This window comes from Symsagittifera roscoffensis, chromosome 5 (genome assembly GCF_963678635.1).
Source record: "Symsagittifera roscoffensis chromosome 5, txSymRosc1.1, whole genome shotgun sequence".
NCBI classification, from domain to species: domain Eukaryota; kingdom Metazoa; phylum Xenacoelomorpha; order Acoela; family Convolutidae; genus Symsagittifera; species Symsagittifera roscoffensis.
In genome coordinates this window covers 63,171,808-63,188,253 of record NC_087066.1, presented here as the reverse complement: position 1 = coordinate 63,188,253, position 16,446 = coordinate 63,171,808, and the positions used below count along the sequence as shown (strand labels likewise).

General features: G+C 35.2%; 1 protein-coding gene across 1 annotated transcript in view; it reads left to right on the top strand.

Moving 5' to 3' along the window:
- Positions 1 to 4,903: 4,903 nt before the first annotated feature.
- LOC134846326 (tubulin alpha-1 chain-like) overlaps positions 4,904 to 16,446 on the top strand; it is an 83,841-nt gene continuing 72,298 nt past the window's right edge. The window contains exons 1-5 of the mRNA XM_063863631.1: positions 4,904 to 5,002; positions 5,933 to 6,056; positions 8,609 to 8,797; positions 9,123 to 9,924; positions 10,462 to 10,714. Of these exons, the coding sequence (XP_063719701.1) occupies positions 5,000 to 5,002; positions 5,933 to 6,056; positions 8,609 to 8,797; positions 9,123 to 9,924; positions 10,462 to 10,714 (1,371 nt within the window). The 5' untranslated portion in view covers positions 4,904 to 4,999. The remainder of the gene's footprint in view (positions 5,003 to 5,932; positions 6,057 to 8,608; positions 8,798 to 9,122; positions 9,925 to 10,461; positions 10,715 to 16,446) is intronic.

Below are 16,446 nucleotides of genomic sequence, written 5' to 3'. Positions count from 1 at the left end.
ATCATACATGTAAGTGCTTGACAGTCCAGCAAGTGACACGAACTAATTATGAGAAGGCCCAGAGGTTATCCAACTCGTTCCAATAATCCCAAGTTTTCACACTCTATTTATACCATGTGGGACCGAAAAATTGATTCTGATGATTCATAATTGTTAAAACAATCTCATGAAGTGGGAAATTGTAACTAAGATACGAAATAAACAATTCTTACGAGCCATACATGTTCATAGATTTTTATAATCAGTGGTGCAGTATAAAAATCACAGAAAAACAGAAACAAAAACCTTTTCAGCACAAATACTGTTTCAAATATAATATTGATTAAATACAGAGTATACTGAAATCGGGATCAAAAAACAATTTTTGTTAATAAAAAATACATGCGAAAAATGTAGTGTGCAATATCTGAGCTACTTTTATTTAATCAACGCAAACAAAATGTTTTTATTTTCTATGCATTTTTTCGATTGAGACTTTCTTTAAAAAATCAATGAGATGCTGTAATGGTTCCTAAGAGCATGAAGATTGTAACATTGCATTATCTTTTATACGAGAACGCGAAAGATGAATTGCTTCCCGATAAAACAAAAAGCTGCATGATTCTGTTTGGCTAGAAAAATTATTGACCTCAATCAATTGAAAGATCTCCTCACTGAATTTTTGTTCCGACTTCCGAATAAAATATCGACTGCCTGAGCTCAAATATGAAAATACATTTTGCCTTTGATTCTTCTTAAGGTCCGAAGTATTGAAATGGCCAATTTTGCCATGCCCTGGACTGAATTAAGCGCGATTGTGAAAGTTTAATTTATGATTGCGAAAACTTACCGCAATTTATTTATGCGTGGCGAACAATCCCGCAATACAAATCTTTCCAATTTGATTGAAGGCAAAAATAATTGATCGTGTTGATTTCGTGCTGCTAACTTAACATTTTTGTTCCGACTTTCCTAACGAAAGTAACGGAATATTTGTGCTCGTGGTGTTTTTTTTGTTCAGAAAAACTTTGACTTTTTAACTAGCCGTTTTTGACGAACTTTTTCTTTATCATTCAAAAAATTTTGTCTTCCTGAGCTTACTTTAAAATTATAAATTACCTATGGAGGGTTTAAAGATTGCGATTTTGACCAAATTGGGACAATTAACGAGATATATATCGCGCTATTAACGCGTAACCAGAAATTTAGTCCGTCTTAGAAATCGCTCCAAATTGGTTGAAGGAAGCTTATTTGGCATATATGATTTGTTACCAGGAGCCAAATCTATCAATTTGTACTTTATATGGGGGGGGGTGATTTTCACAAAAAAAAATTCAATGAAAAAAAATCATTACAATCATATCACCTTATCTCATTCAATTTTGTGTTGCTGCTCTATAGAACTTAGAAGGCAGTCGGAAGTTTCAGGGCTTCGCTCTGATATGAGCAGTCTTGTTCAACTTTATGCTTGATTTCTTTTACAAAGTATGGGATTTTAAAGTTTTGTCTTTGCAATCAACTATTTAATAACAGTTAAGGGACAGTCGGTTTTAGCGATTTAGCGATCGAAGCAATTTAGCGATCGAAGCAATAATCTTTTTTTATAATCCTGAAAGCGTAACACGGTTTATTTATGCATGGCAAACTATCATTTGCTACAGAATTGTTCTATATTTAATTGAGGCAAGCTAATTAGTCGTATCAGTTTCGTGCTGTTCAATTTTTACCAGGAGCAAAGTCTATCAATCTGTACTTTATATGGGGGGGGGGGGGGTGATTTTCACAAAAAAAAATTCAATGAAAAAAAAATCATTACAATCATATCACCTTATCTCATTCAATTTTGTGTTGCTGCTCCATAGAACTTAGAAGGCAGTCGGAAGTTTCAGGGCTTCGCTCTGATATGAGCAGTCTTGTTCAACTTTATGCTTGATTTCTTTTACAAAGTATGGAATTTTAAAGTTTTGTCTTTGCAATCAACTATTTAATAACAATTAAGGGACAGTCGGATTTAGCGATTTAGCGATCGAAGCAATTTAGCGATCGAAGCAATAATTTTTTTTTATAATCCTGAAAGCGTAACACGGTTTATTTATGCATGGCAAACTATCATTTGCTACAGAATTGTTCTATATTTAATTGAGGCAAGCTAATTAGTCGTATCAGTTTCGTGCTGTTCAATTTTTCACACTTGATGCTTGGTTTTGTCCAAGATTTAAGGTATTTAAAATCTTTTTTTCCAACAACCAATCGATAATGATTAAGGAGCAGTCGGAACAGTCAAGACTTCGCTTTGATGTAAAGCAGTCTTATTTTGCTATTTTGGACTAAATGACTATTTCTGCTAGTGTTTTGAATATAAAACTACCCCTCTACTTAACCTCAATAAATTTTTTTGGCTGATCATTTTTTTTATTATCGAGACCGTAACGTTCACCGCTTCCAAAAATAGTTATCACTTTGTAAAGTAAAAAATAATTTTTTCGAAAAAAAGTCTGAAGTTGGTTTGCTTAACTATATATGGCAACGGTTACTGTGCTGTGCTTGACGATTGTTGATTCAGTCAAACCCAGTCTTGACTTCCATCAAAGCTCTGATCAAAGAAAAGCGTATTTAGTGTTTAAAGACAGTTCGGACGCAAAAATAACTGACCGCATCAACAAAAACAAGACTTGCAAATGTTTTTGTCAGATTGTTTTGAAAAATTCTGAAGTTGGTTTGCTTAACTATATATGGCAACGGTTACTGTGCTGTGCTTGACGATTGTTGATTCAGTCAAACCCAGTCTTGACTTCCATCAAAGCTCTCATCAAAGAAAAGCGTAGTTAGTGTTTAAAGACAGTTCGGACGCAAAAATAACTGACCGCATCAACAAAAACAAGACTTGCACCTGTTTTTGTCAGGTTGTTTTGGAACATCATCACCTTACCTACTGTATAATATAAAGAGTGATAATTTTCGCTCATAGCAAAATACTAACTATACTAAATAGCAGGCCTCAATTCAGTTTTGAACAGTTTTTAACATGGATCAAACATCCGCATGCGAGTTACTAGCACGAAGAATTTCGCGCGTTAATTGTCCCAAACTGGAAAACTTTAATTCTCCTAAATTTACAAAAACCAATCTCAGGATAATTATTTATTTAAATTTGAGCTCAGAACAACTTGAGCATCCGGTCAAAAAATGCTAGTTAAAAATTCTGACTTTGAGTGGAGAAAGAAATATTTCTTCGCTTTCTTGGAAAGTCGGAACAAAAGCAATACATTTGCTTTTGGTCGATTATAAACGAATTATTTACAGATTTTTTCCAGTGGAAAATTGATTTGATAATCTATTTGGAGACCAAATTGATGATATGGTGATTTCATTCATCTAAAAAATGTTTTTATAGAACAACGGAATTTTTGCTGACCAATCTTTTTACCATCTCCTTAAAAACCCCCAGAATATAGTCAAAGTAGTTCATATTGTCTGGAAAACGAATTTAAATGTCTAAAAAGGGGCAAGCAGGCTCAACTGATGGAAGAAAAATTAGAACTCACCCTGTTTGCCCTTTAATTTTGAACCAAACGAAATGAACCCTTTCAAAAGTATGAGTTTGGTTTGAAATAAATTGCACCATGGAAAAGCTGGTAAAATTCTAAACATTATTTGTCCTCGTAATTTTACGTTCAAAGTTAACCGACTTTGAGAAAATGTCATTACTACGAGGCCAAACTGTGCACTGGATAGGCTCACAATTTTGTGTTTGTATGTTCGTGGATTCCAGATACAAGTCTTTAAACATATTAAATATTTGTCGGAACGATAAAAGAAAATAAAAGAACAAAAGAAGAACAAAGAGAGCGTCCTTGTTGCGGAACCCGCTACAATTCTCAAAACCCACATTTTGGCCTCGTAATGGTGTTTGAGTTTTTATCAATTTTTGTCCGTTTTTCCTGTTATTTTATTTCAGTGCCATAGAAGCTTTTTCAGCTTAAACGCCGTGATATTTAAAAAAAACTGTGGAAACATGTGTGTTTAAGTAAAAATTCAACTTAATAAAGTTTATTATCAGAATTCAATAAATTTTTGCTACTTACTGCAAAAAGAGTCACTTCAGTATCCCGATTATTTGTGAAGTGAGACAGATTTATAAATAAAACATGTTTTGAAAACACCCTGTAAGTAAGACCAAAGTTCGAAAAATTTCTTAACCTCAGAGAATGACTCATCTCAAAACGTAGATAGTTATTTTTTTGGCAGTATTTATGGCACTATTTCACTATTTTAGTCATTCCTTAATACTTTTTAGGGGGGAGCGCGCCAAAATACATGACTTTTCTGAATATTTTTTAAAATGCAGGAGGTCCCTAGTTTGAGTTTGACTAAATTTTAGCTTTTTTTGACTAATTCAGTTTCTTTAATCTAGCAAGTAGCTCCCGTGATTTCATCTATGAAAAATCGACCCCAATCGAAAATAGAAACGTGTTTCCACAAAAAAGTTTTGTGCTTGTTAAGCCTAAGGTTTTTAGAGAAGTCTATCCTTATTTTAAATTGGTAGAACTTTTCGTACTGGTTTGTCTAAGACACCATTTTTTTTACATTTTCCATTCTAAAATTCAATTTACACCAATTGCTGCTAGCAACATATTTCACAATTTTCTGTGACTCAGTTCCATAAATTTGTTTTAAACGTTTTTTTAGTTATTCAAATATGACTGCAGGTTTAGTAGATCGATGACTCATTTTGAACAAATTTAGTTTGGCTTTTAATGTTTATTCAAAGTTTGCTTTTAAATGTTCGCTGAAACTTTTTTGCAGTTTTTCAACGCAAACTGTAACAGATGGCGAAATATCCCGCATTTGCTCATGTTTAAAATCCTGTTTCAAGCTAAAATAGATGGCTCTGGTATAACCACTGCATAATTCTTCCGTTATTCACCAGTTGCGATCTTTTTTCATACAATTTTGCTTCTCAAAACTGAAGCATTCGTTCAACTTAGACTAGTTTTTTGCTTGAAACTACTTTTCCATCATGGTAAGTTGAAATGCTTGATAGTTTTTTGGTCAAAACTAGGGGCAAATTTTAAGGACTCGGCACTGGATCTGAAAACAATCCATTTCTAGTAGCAGTTTCTTTTCCCTATCCAGGATGAGAGCTCTGCGAGCCATGGAGGTGGGGCAATAAAGGGACCGTCTTTAATATTACTTTGCTGATTAGAACTGCCCGCACCGAAGTTTCATGGATAATAATCGATTATAATGGATTTTCGTTGACTACAATGTTGTCAATATAATCGATTATCATGTCAAATTTAGACCACATAATGGATTTTTAATCGATTATAATCGATTATTTTTGTAATTTTATTGAGACTCCCTACAAAAATCCATTATAATCGATTATTATCCATGAAACTTCGGTGCGGGTGTTGCCTCGTTGCATTCTGCAACTAAAAATGAAAAATTTCAATCAACTCATCTTTTTGTCACAAAGAACATTTACATGATGTAATCAGTTGAAATTAGCGTTGAAACAGAGACTTTTCAATTTGAATCAGGCCTCTTTCTAAAATCATCTAGCGTGTCTCAAAAAGACCAATTGATGAAATCATCAGCGTTCTTAGAAAGTGGGTTTTAGCTCCCTCAATTCCTCGCAATAATTTTTCGAAAAGATTGCAATTTGGTTATACCTCTCGACATCATTTTTGGGCCAAGCAATCCTAACTTTTGCCTTTCATGATATTGAAAAAAGTAGCCTTTTTTTTGTAGTTTTGCAGTTTGTTTCCGATCGAATAAGCGATTTTGAGCGTGCTATTGCATAGAAATAATCTAGTAATTCGGAAAAGATTAGTATAAAAATTTTTGGTCATTCTGGTTTTGTGCTTCCCTGACCGCGTTCTCATTTCAGTAATAATTTTCTACACGTATGGTAAATATCTGTTCACGTGTTTTGTTTATTGCACAGAGAGAGGTCATTTCAGTGCACGTGGGCCAGGCGGGTTGCCAGATCGGGAATGCATGTTGGGAGCTGTACTGTCTGGAACATGGCATACACCCGGATGGACAGATGCCCAGCGACGCCACCGTCGGTAAGTGTGAATCAATCAGTAGCACAATTAGGGGGAAAGAGAATGAAAATTTTCATGGAAGTTATTATTGTTCTAAGGTGAATGGCCCAGAAAAATCTGCATAGCTAAAATTTTTCAACAATTCTTCTTATCGAATTAAGCAATTCTGGAAAATAGCATTTTTTTATTCGACGTTTTAGTTAGTCGTTTTTGATGGCGCATTTGATTAAAACCATATGGAAGGTTTTAATGTTTTGAGCTCAATTTTAAAATATGTTTTACCTGCGACCAGCTTTATAAACTTATGGTCGTTTAAAACTGCCAACTTGATGTAATTAATTCTTGCGAAAAAATTTCACTTTTTTTTACTAAGTTTCGTTTTGGTAGACGAAAAAAATATATTTTGTGCCATTTATTGGGGATCAAAAAACACTCAGTCATCCTTAAAGGTAGTCACTCAAGCAAGGTCTCCCCTTGATACGCGCAGTTTCGTTATACGGTTTTGGAAAATATTGAATCATTAAGCTCAAAATTATTTGTCGAAAAACAAAACATTTCACCTGTGATGGTTTATCGGAGCTTTTCTAATTTGGTCAGTTTGGGATAATTAATGCAAGCTATATACCAGCTTTTGATTAACAAATAACGTAGATGGCAAGTTAGGCCAACTCAGAAATCAATCCAAATTAAAATGAGGCAAAATAAATGCTTCCAATAACAGGCTACCAGATAAAAGAAAGCATCATGTTGTGCTTAAAACTGAGTTTGAAGCTACTCTTGCCAAACCAAATCAAATAAAAAAAAATTAGGTGAAAACCTATAACCATACATTTTATGTATACAACTTAGTTCGGCTTGGGAAAATACCAAAAAAGCATCAGCCTGTCGGCTGGTATCTCTATGAGCAAAATCTATTCTGTAAACTTAGAATTTAGAGACAGTACTCAAAAATAACAGCAAATTTTCCTCGAACATCAAAATCTAAAACAAAGAAATTGATAACTAACGCAAAAATCGTTTTTTAGGTGATGTCTAACAATCAAAAGAGGATGAACAAAAAACAATAACAAAGTCATGAAAATTTACCATAACATAATGAAAAAATATTCAATGTTACAATTATAGATGTTTCTTATTCTTATTTTGTGAAGAGTCATTGATAGTTGTTAACGCTTCAAGAAAAATATCTTTATCCAAAATTTATTATCAACTTATTATTACGATCCCTATATTCAATTTTCTCTTTTATTAAATGTACTATTTAATCTGCAAAGTTTTTTCTTCTATTTTCAGTTTTGATAGTATCTCTTATCTCTTGTTCACTTGTGTATTCATGAAATTTCCACAAGATCGTCTTATAATTTTAACTATGAGTTTAATTTGGCCATATACATGTAACTCTCAAACTAGAGTTTTTGTTTGTCTCGAAAGTGTTTCAGATTTCCAAATTTTCTATTTTAAAAATTTTTCTCAATCTAAAATTTTCCTATTTTTTTTGGATTTCCTTAAACGTTTTTGAAATTTAACTACAAATGTTGACCGAAATTTTTCACGAGGCGGAAATGCGCATGGCCTATCTGAATGTTTCAGTTTACAAAGTTGGCATGGGACTATTGGCGCGAGCTCCAAGTTTTGTTTTCCAGTTTCCCCGATAACTTACAGTCAAATACATAAAGTAGTACATGCAATTATTTTTTAACGTTTCATAAGCTTAGGATTTTTCCATATCAACCGAAGGAAATTGACCTTATTGAGACAAACCATGCTTTAATAAGCGAAAGTTATATCACAAGTTTTTATGTTCCTTAGTTTTTTTGAAAGGTGGGGTTTACACTTGAAAGTTTTGAGGAAAGTTTGAAGTGAGTCAAATGCGAGATTGTTATATACGCTTTCAGCCGTTACTTGGATTACAAAAAATTCGAAAAGGTTGGTTTTGGTGCCACGAAAAATGATATGAACTTTTCCAGTTTTCAGACCAAATGGCATTTCACTTTTTATGACGTTCAGTTGACTTCTACAGGATTTTAAACGTTTATAGCTATCATTTCCTCTCAATATGATTTTTATAATTCTATGATCAAGAAATTGAAAAAAAATAATCTTTTTATTTTATTTTTGTTTTGTTTTTGAACTTCAAGTTTAAATCAAGATGGTCGGAACATTGTATTTTTTGCACAGCAACTGGTTATATTCGTTAGATCAAAATCAAAATCAAAGTTCTTTAAAGTTAGCTAGCCTGAAAAAAATTTAGATAGCGGACTTTTTGTATGAAAATCAAAGGTTCGTTTAATCAAATATGATCGACGTCTTTAGCTGTAATAGACAAATATCGGTAAAATAGTTGGAAAATATGATAGTTTCTTCCAATAAGTTATAAATTGAACCGTCCGAAAACACATTTTATGGGCCGCAAAATAATGAAAAATCTGGATGCACTTTCCTTTACTCGTTTTAAATATTCTATTTTCTTGTGATAATGGGCTCATGTATAAAACATGCTTTTTACAGGGATTCAAATATTGAACTTTATGCTACCGAAAGTTCCCGCATACGCTAATCAATATTTTGCGTAGGTTTTGGAGACGACTCGTTTAACACGTTCTTCTCTGAGACTAGTTCGGGTAAGCATGTACCTCGGGCGGTGTTCGCCGACTTGGAGCCGAGTGTGGTGGACGAGACGAGAGGCGGCACATACAGACATCTGTTCCACCCGGAACAACTCATCACCGGCAAGGAGGACGCCGCAAACAACTATGCCAGGGGTTAGTTAGGTCAACACAAAACATCCAAACTTGCCTCTATCTCAAAACTGAATATTGGACACCAAATCAAAGCTCTTAGAAAAAATTAATCTCTGTATTGGCTGTTATAAAGTAGTATAGGAGCACTACTACCTCTGTAGAGGTCATTTATTTTGTAACAATTGTAAGAAAATTTATGAGCTAGCTTTCAAGGATTTGATTCATATCGTCACTCCAGTGTTTTTGCAGTTATAGTTTTTCATTTGTATTCACGAGAGCCTTCAGGAAGTTTTCTGCTGTAAACTTAACTTATGAAGTTTTGCAAGTCTGTCTTTCTATTTTCCAGGCCACTATACTGCTGGCAAGGAGATCATAGACATGGTGATGGACAAACTGAGGAAGCTGGCAGACCAGTGCACTGGACTCCAAGGATTCCTCATCTTCCACTCCTTTGGAGGAGGAACTGGGTCCGGGTTCGGCTCTCTGCTCATGGAACGCCTTTCAGTCGAGTACGGCAAGAAGTCTAAGCTCGAGTTCGCTGTCTACCCGGCGCCACGGATCTCGACTGCTGTCGTGGAACCCTATAACACTGTCTTGAGTACCCACACGACTCTGGAGCACTCAGATTGCTGTTTCATGGTCGACAATGAGGCCATATACGAGATATGTCATCGAAACTTGGACATCCCTAGACCCTCGTACACGAACTTGAACCGACTTGTTGGCCAGATTGTGAGTTCAATTACTGCATCATTGCGATTTGACGGAGCTTTGAACGTGGACTTGACCGAGTTCCAGACAAACTTGGTTCCCTACCCAAGGATCCACTTTCCACTTGCGACGTTCGCTCCTGTGATTTCAGCCGAGAAAGCTTTTCACGAGCAGCTGACAGTTGCCGAGATCACGAGCGCGTGCTTTGACCCGATGAACCAGATGGTTAAATGTGACCCGAGACACGGAAAGTATATGGCATGTTGCATGTTGTACCGAGGCGATGTTGTTCCTAAAGATGTGAACGCAGCCATTGCAGCTATTAAAAAGAAGACCCAGATCCAATTTGTAGACTGGTGTCCCACTGGGTTCAAAGTGGGCATCAACTACCAGCCGCCAACCATGGTTCCAGGAGGTGATCTGGCGAAAGTGAAACGGTACGTTTTTGTAACTTGACGCTCGCTGGCGATTGGCCGAGAAAGTTACAGATCTGCAAATTGTGTCAAATTGAGAGTGAGGAATCTGCAATAGTTTTGTCTTAAATTTTCAGGGAGGGAAGTTTTACAAAAATTTAGAAAAAACGAAGCTCGCTTTGAAAAACAAACAGGTTCCGAAAAATTATCCGAACACAGTTGTAAGCAGGAAAATTCATCTGGTCTTAGCATTCTGAACTTTTACACAGTTACTGATTATTTTTGTTTTCTTTATAATTTTTTAAACTTTTTTCTAATTTTTTGTCCCTATTTTCTTGTTCCAAAGTTTTTGGTAAATTGGAGTCTGGTAAATTGAGCTGAAAATGTGCTAAAAATAATGTTCTTTCTTCGCAGAAGACTATGATCTGTCTCTGGGTTGAAGGTTGTCTAAAGCAAAAAATATCAAGTACTCATTTTAAATAACTCTTTCTCTCCGAATATTTTCCCGTAAACTGTACTAGCCGACATAAAAGTGGTCTAAAGACACTGTTGCTGTTGTAGATCAGTGTGCATGTTGAGCAACACCACCGCCATCTCAGAGGCATGGGCCAGACTGGACCACAAGTTCGACCTCATGTATGCCAAGCGGGCATTCGTCCACTGGTTCGTGGGGGAGGGGATGGAGGAAGGCGAATTCGCCGAGGCCCGGGAGGACTTGGCTGCCCTGGAAAAGGACTACGAGGAAGTGGGGATAGACTCCGTGAATGACGACGACGATCAGGCACCTGGTCCAGACCAATCGGATGATTTCTAAGTCTAAAAATTACACAATTTCAATTCAGGGCGTAACTTGAAAGTACATCAGACCTGTTCATTGCTTTTCTAAAAATGATTAGCATATATAATGCGCAAAACGATGTGCACACATGATGCGCACTTCTTATCTGTTTTCCAATCAAAAAACCTCAAGCGAAGTATCCAAGTATTTATGTATTTTCATTGTGCAGCCTGCTAGATCATCATAAGTGCTTATCATTTATAGGATAACCATGAAATGGTTCCATCGACTATGAGCAACTTTTGTGTAACGACAAACATTACCGCCATGAAAAACAGTCGGAAGAAAAAACCACTTCGACTAGAAGAAAAATTAGCAACACAATTATTCTACTAGCAAAGATTTTTGAAAGCCGGTCATAATGATTGCTCGGAACAAAAAGATCCTTTCTACTTTTTCTCTTAAAAAAAACTAAAAATCACATAAAGATTTTGTTAGAAATAATTATTTATTTAGAACATCAACATATGGCCTGAAACTTTTTGTAATAATAAGGTTTAGCCAGTTTATTAATGGATCTTTATATATTCTACTTTAAATCAAATTCAGTGAGCTGAAACACCAATCGAAGTACTAGATCAGCGGTAAATACAACTGTCAAATGAGTTCAGCGAACTAAGTCATTGTACCGAGTACTAAATAACTTTTATCGAGGTTTTGATCAAATTAGAAAGAACCACAACTGGTCAATATAAAAGTTATTTTTTGCATTTCAACTAATTTGGTGAATTCTTGTTTTCCTAAACCCATAAGTTTTATCAACTGGTGAATAGGCGTCAACTTGTTCTGATTTCAAATAGAAACAGAAACATGAATTATTTTATTGAGCTCACAAAGTGTGACGCCGCCGCCACCACAAAATAATTATGTTTTTATTCCCTTGCAAAAGGAAGGGAAATGCTATTGGAATAATTCGTATAACGTTTTAAGCATTGAGAATTGAAACGACTATTCTCGATCAATGCGAATAATAACGATTCCTCTCGTAAAATACGAGCATACGAAACATTCTTCTCGTAAAATACGAAAGTACGAATAGAGAATACGAAGTTAAGAAGTAACTTCTCATTTGATACGAAAAGTGGTACGATTTCCCATCTGAGTATAAATAGAAGCTCAAAACTACGGGAATTCATTCCCAACAATATCTCTTCTAACACCAACACCACTCTCTTCGACCACCCCAACCATTCTCTAAAATAATATCCATTCTCAGTAAAAATATCTCTAATCTCACCTTTAAAATAGAGATTGAGTCAAAAGGCAACTTGCTGTAAATTCATACTAACTTCTTTTCTAATAAAATATTTCTCAGCGAATTTTAGATTTACTTTCTAAGATAGAAAGTAGAAAGGACCCTTTATTCCTAGCAAGCGTTTTGTCCGGCGCACATAGTGTTGCTAGCTCAGAATAAATTGGTGCGGCCAGTGAGGCTCACCTTCTAAAAATTCGCTAAAATTGCTAAAGTCTCAGAAAGAGATAAGAAGCAAAGAATCCAATTCTCAAACTGGAGACTTGTTGAAATTTCTCTTACAAATAAAGAGAAGTAATAAATTCCTAAATCGGAAATTTAAGTTTTTTAAACAAATTTATAAACTTTTCTATCTTTCTTTTTAAAGTTTTAAACTAAATATAAAATGGCCGATACCCCAATATCCCATCCCAACTTGTCTTTAATGACATTTTCGGTAAATTATCCGAACCAAAATGCTACAGCATTTTGAAATTCAGTTGAAAACAAAATTCTTTTCTCATTAGGTCAAAGACCTGCTGATAATGATGCGCGTCCCAGCTATGATAGCAGACAACGATCCCTATTCGGATCATTGTTAACTGATACATCTCTTGAATGGTTCAATGATAATGTAACCAATGCTACCACATGGGCACAACTCAAGGATCTCTTCCTAAACAGATTCACTGACGGACGAGATCAATTCAAACATAGAATTGATGCTGAAAATGCAGCTCGCCAAGATGGCGAATTAATAAAAAATTACTTCCACAGAATTAAATTTTCTGTAGATAGAGGATGGCCCGAAAGTATTGATGTAACATTCCACGCTGATGAAGCTGCTCAAAATGCTGAAAGGAATGTACAGACCAGACAAAGGAATCAAAAGTATATTGATTTCTCAGTTAAGGGACTAAGACCTCTAGCCCTTAAGCAAAAAGCTCATGAATACATGATAGAGCATCCAAACTCGATTGGGATCAATTCACAAATCATGTAATCACTAAGGATCTAACATTCATTGTTGCTACTGATCCTGCTAATAAGCCAACAACGGATAAAACTACTTCATTAGAATCTCAAATTAAAGAACTAACAAAATTGATCAAGAATCAAGAAGTTAGTGCAATCAATGATCAGAATTAATTTCAACGACGTCACCCTGACATCAAGGGAAGACCTAACAGTAACCGATTTTGCGAATATTGCAGAATGAATGGACATTCTATAGCTAGATGCTCAAAAAAGCAAGTTCAGGACGAAGTAAATAAGTTGCGAAAAGAGCTCACAACAAAAAATGAACGAAGAGTTTCATTTGAAACCGATTATAAACGAAATCGAAGACCGAATAACTTCCCTAACCAGAGTAACCCTAACCCAAGCAACCGGTTTTGGGACAACCAAAACAGAGCTACAAACAATTCAAATCCTAGCCAAAACAATTATGGCATTCGCCATAATTATAACCACAACGGAAACAATTTCCAAAAGGCTAATGCACAATCGTCTTTCAAAAGGCCCCAAACATATGATGATAGGTATCCCAGAGAAAACAAATTCAGAGAAAATGAACAAGTTGCTAAACAGTTCTACGACCAAGAAAATAGGCAATTCAATAGTAACTCTAGAGGTCGACCATATAACACTGGAAGCTATAATAGCAATAACAGTCGAGACTCAACGCAATCTCAATCACCAAATTTTAGATCGAAACAAATACAGTCTGAAACTAACCACTGGGTTGAGGAAAAAGTCAACTACAGTGATGCGATCACTGATTTCTTTCCTTTAAACTATTAAAGTCTCCAAAACCAAGCGATGATAGTAATCCTAAAGCAATGATATATCTTAGCTCATATCATTTTGAGATCGGAGACAAAAATTAAAACAATGGACTTGAAATTGAATTCATGGTTGACCCAGGATCAACTTGTAGTATCATAAACTACCCAACGTATCAGGAATTGGAAAAATTAGGTCCAAAAATGACAATATACCGATCCAAAATTAAAGCAAAGACTTATAATGGATCTGATATACGTATGTTTGGCCATACATTTATTCAATCTTGTTTCGACACTGATGGAAAGTATCCATCTAACCACAAAGTGTGGATAACTGAAGAAAAGAGTGCTAATCTATTAGGAGTAGACTTTTGTCATCTCTTCTTAAAAGCTCTCTACTTTGATATCCTCGCAGTTAAGCTAAAATCAAAAGAAGGTGTAATATCCTACGGGTTGATGAACAATGATAAAGAATATCCTAATGTTTCAAAAATTGTCTCAATTAACTTGAAAGAACCCTTGTTCCTCCCAGCACGCTCTACATGCTTATACAAACACTTGGCTGAACCAAACTCATACTTCGAAAAAGGAACTACATTCCTGCCTCATAAAAATACAAAAAAAAACCGAATTGGTTTTCATAAATACAGTTTGTACTCAAATTGAACATAGCCTACCTATCCTAATTGAGAATCAGAAAGATCATCCTGTCACACTAAACAAGTGTGTACTAGGTTATGCAGTAACTGATATTCAAGGATACGAGGATAAAATATTTGCTATCTACGATTGTGATGAGTTCACAACGAGAATTTTAAACGAAATTTCGGAATTCGATAGCTGTTTCATGCTGAACAATGTTGTCAATACTACACAAGAAAGCAACAACCAATTATCCGGCCCCTGTCTACAATATGTAGACTTCAAAAAAAGGTCCATATTCGAATCGAATATGCCCATTGCGCATACCATTTCTGCTAATAGAGCAAAGAAAAAAGGGTTTGCTGAATCATTTGGCAAAAGCTATCCTGAGTTGCGACACTTTTGGGACTCAATACATGCTAACATTAATGATATTCTCATCTTCACTGATCCAAAATCTGGACAACTCATATATAACCTCATTACCAAACAGAGATACTTTCAGAAACCCACTTACGACGCTATATTTAATACCTTGTCCGAAATGAAAGATCATGCTATAGCAAATACTATTCGATCTATCGCAAAGCCTAAAATTGCTTGTGGCTTAGATAAAATAAATTGGGAAGAAGTGTCCAAAATCATTGTCGATGTATTCCAACATTCTGCAATTACTATATTTGTCTATGTTTCAGGACAGGAAATCAAAGACATGCCTGCCCTTGAAGTGTTTGATACAGAAAATGTATCAGAAATATTTGAACAAATTGGTTCAGATATAGTCAAAGTATGCAAAAATGAAAACGAAATAGCAACCGACTTTTCTAATGATGCAAATAACCTTTGCAGGCCTCCCCTGAAAGAACAATTTAAAAAGTACCGAAACAAAGAACAAAATGACAGGCTAATTGCCTTTCTAGTCACCAATACTCCTCAATTGATAAAGACAATAGTAGTACTTTGGAAAAAATCGAAACTACTATTAAATTCTTATCTGACTTCGATTTCACCCAAAGTGATATATCGGATGATGAGTTTGCAGATCTAATTCAAATGTTGATAGAGGACCAAGATGTCTATTCTCATCACAAATATAAATTCCATATTCCACTCAAAAAGGACGCAACGTTCAAAAAGCAACGACCTAGTAAAATAATAGTCCATCTCAGAGATAAATTGGACAAATTAATGGATGAACTAATCCAAGCAGGCATAGTCAGAGAACTAAATGAAAAAGATGATATGAACTCATGGTTCGTAAACCCAGTCATCATTCTTCCGAAAAAAGACTACGTTAGGTTGGTCTTGGATGCTAGGTATCTAAACTCAATCACAGATACTAGCAATTGTAGTTGGCCCTTAGAACCACTATAAGTTCTCATGACCAGAATAAACGGATCATACTTCACAAGTAGTGATCTCTCTTGCGCCTACCATCAAGTACCTCTAACAGATGAGGCCAGAATTTAACAAGCTTTATCATAGGTGTAGACAATATACCTACCAAGTCGGTTTCTATGACTTGAAACCACTTCCAAATTTCTTCAGTAAATTAATGAGATATGCCTTTGAACCCCTCATAAAAGAAAAAAAAGCATTTACTTACATAGACGACACTCTGTTACAGAGTCAAAATAAAAATGAAATGTTTGATACAATTCGAGAATATCATTCTCTGTTACGGAAAGCTAACTTAAAAGCTGCTCCTGATAAAACTTTTTTCTTCTTAAGAAAAGTTAAATTTCTAGGCCATGTTGTCTCTAAAGGTGGTCTTTCCCCAATTGCTTCAAGAATTGATGACATAAAAAAATTGAAATCCCCTGAATCAAAAACAGAAGTTCTAGGAGTATTAGGTGTCATGGGGTTCTACAGCACATACATCATCAATTTTCACGTAGACGCAAAATGTCTATATGAACTGGCAAACAGTAATGATAAGTTTCAATGGCTACCATGCCATGAAGAAGTTTTTCAAAAACTGAAAGGCAAATTCTGTCACGATATTTCAAATGCTATACCTATTGTAATCTACCCATTCCACATTCACG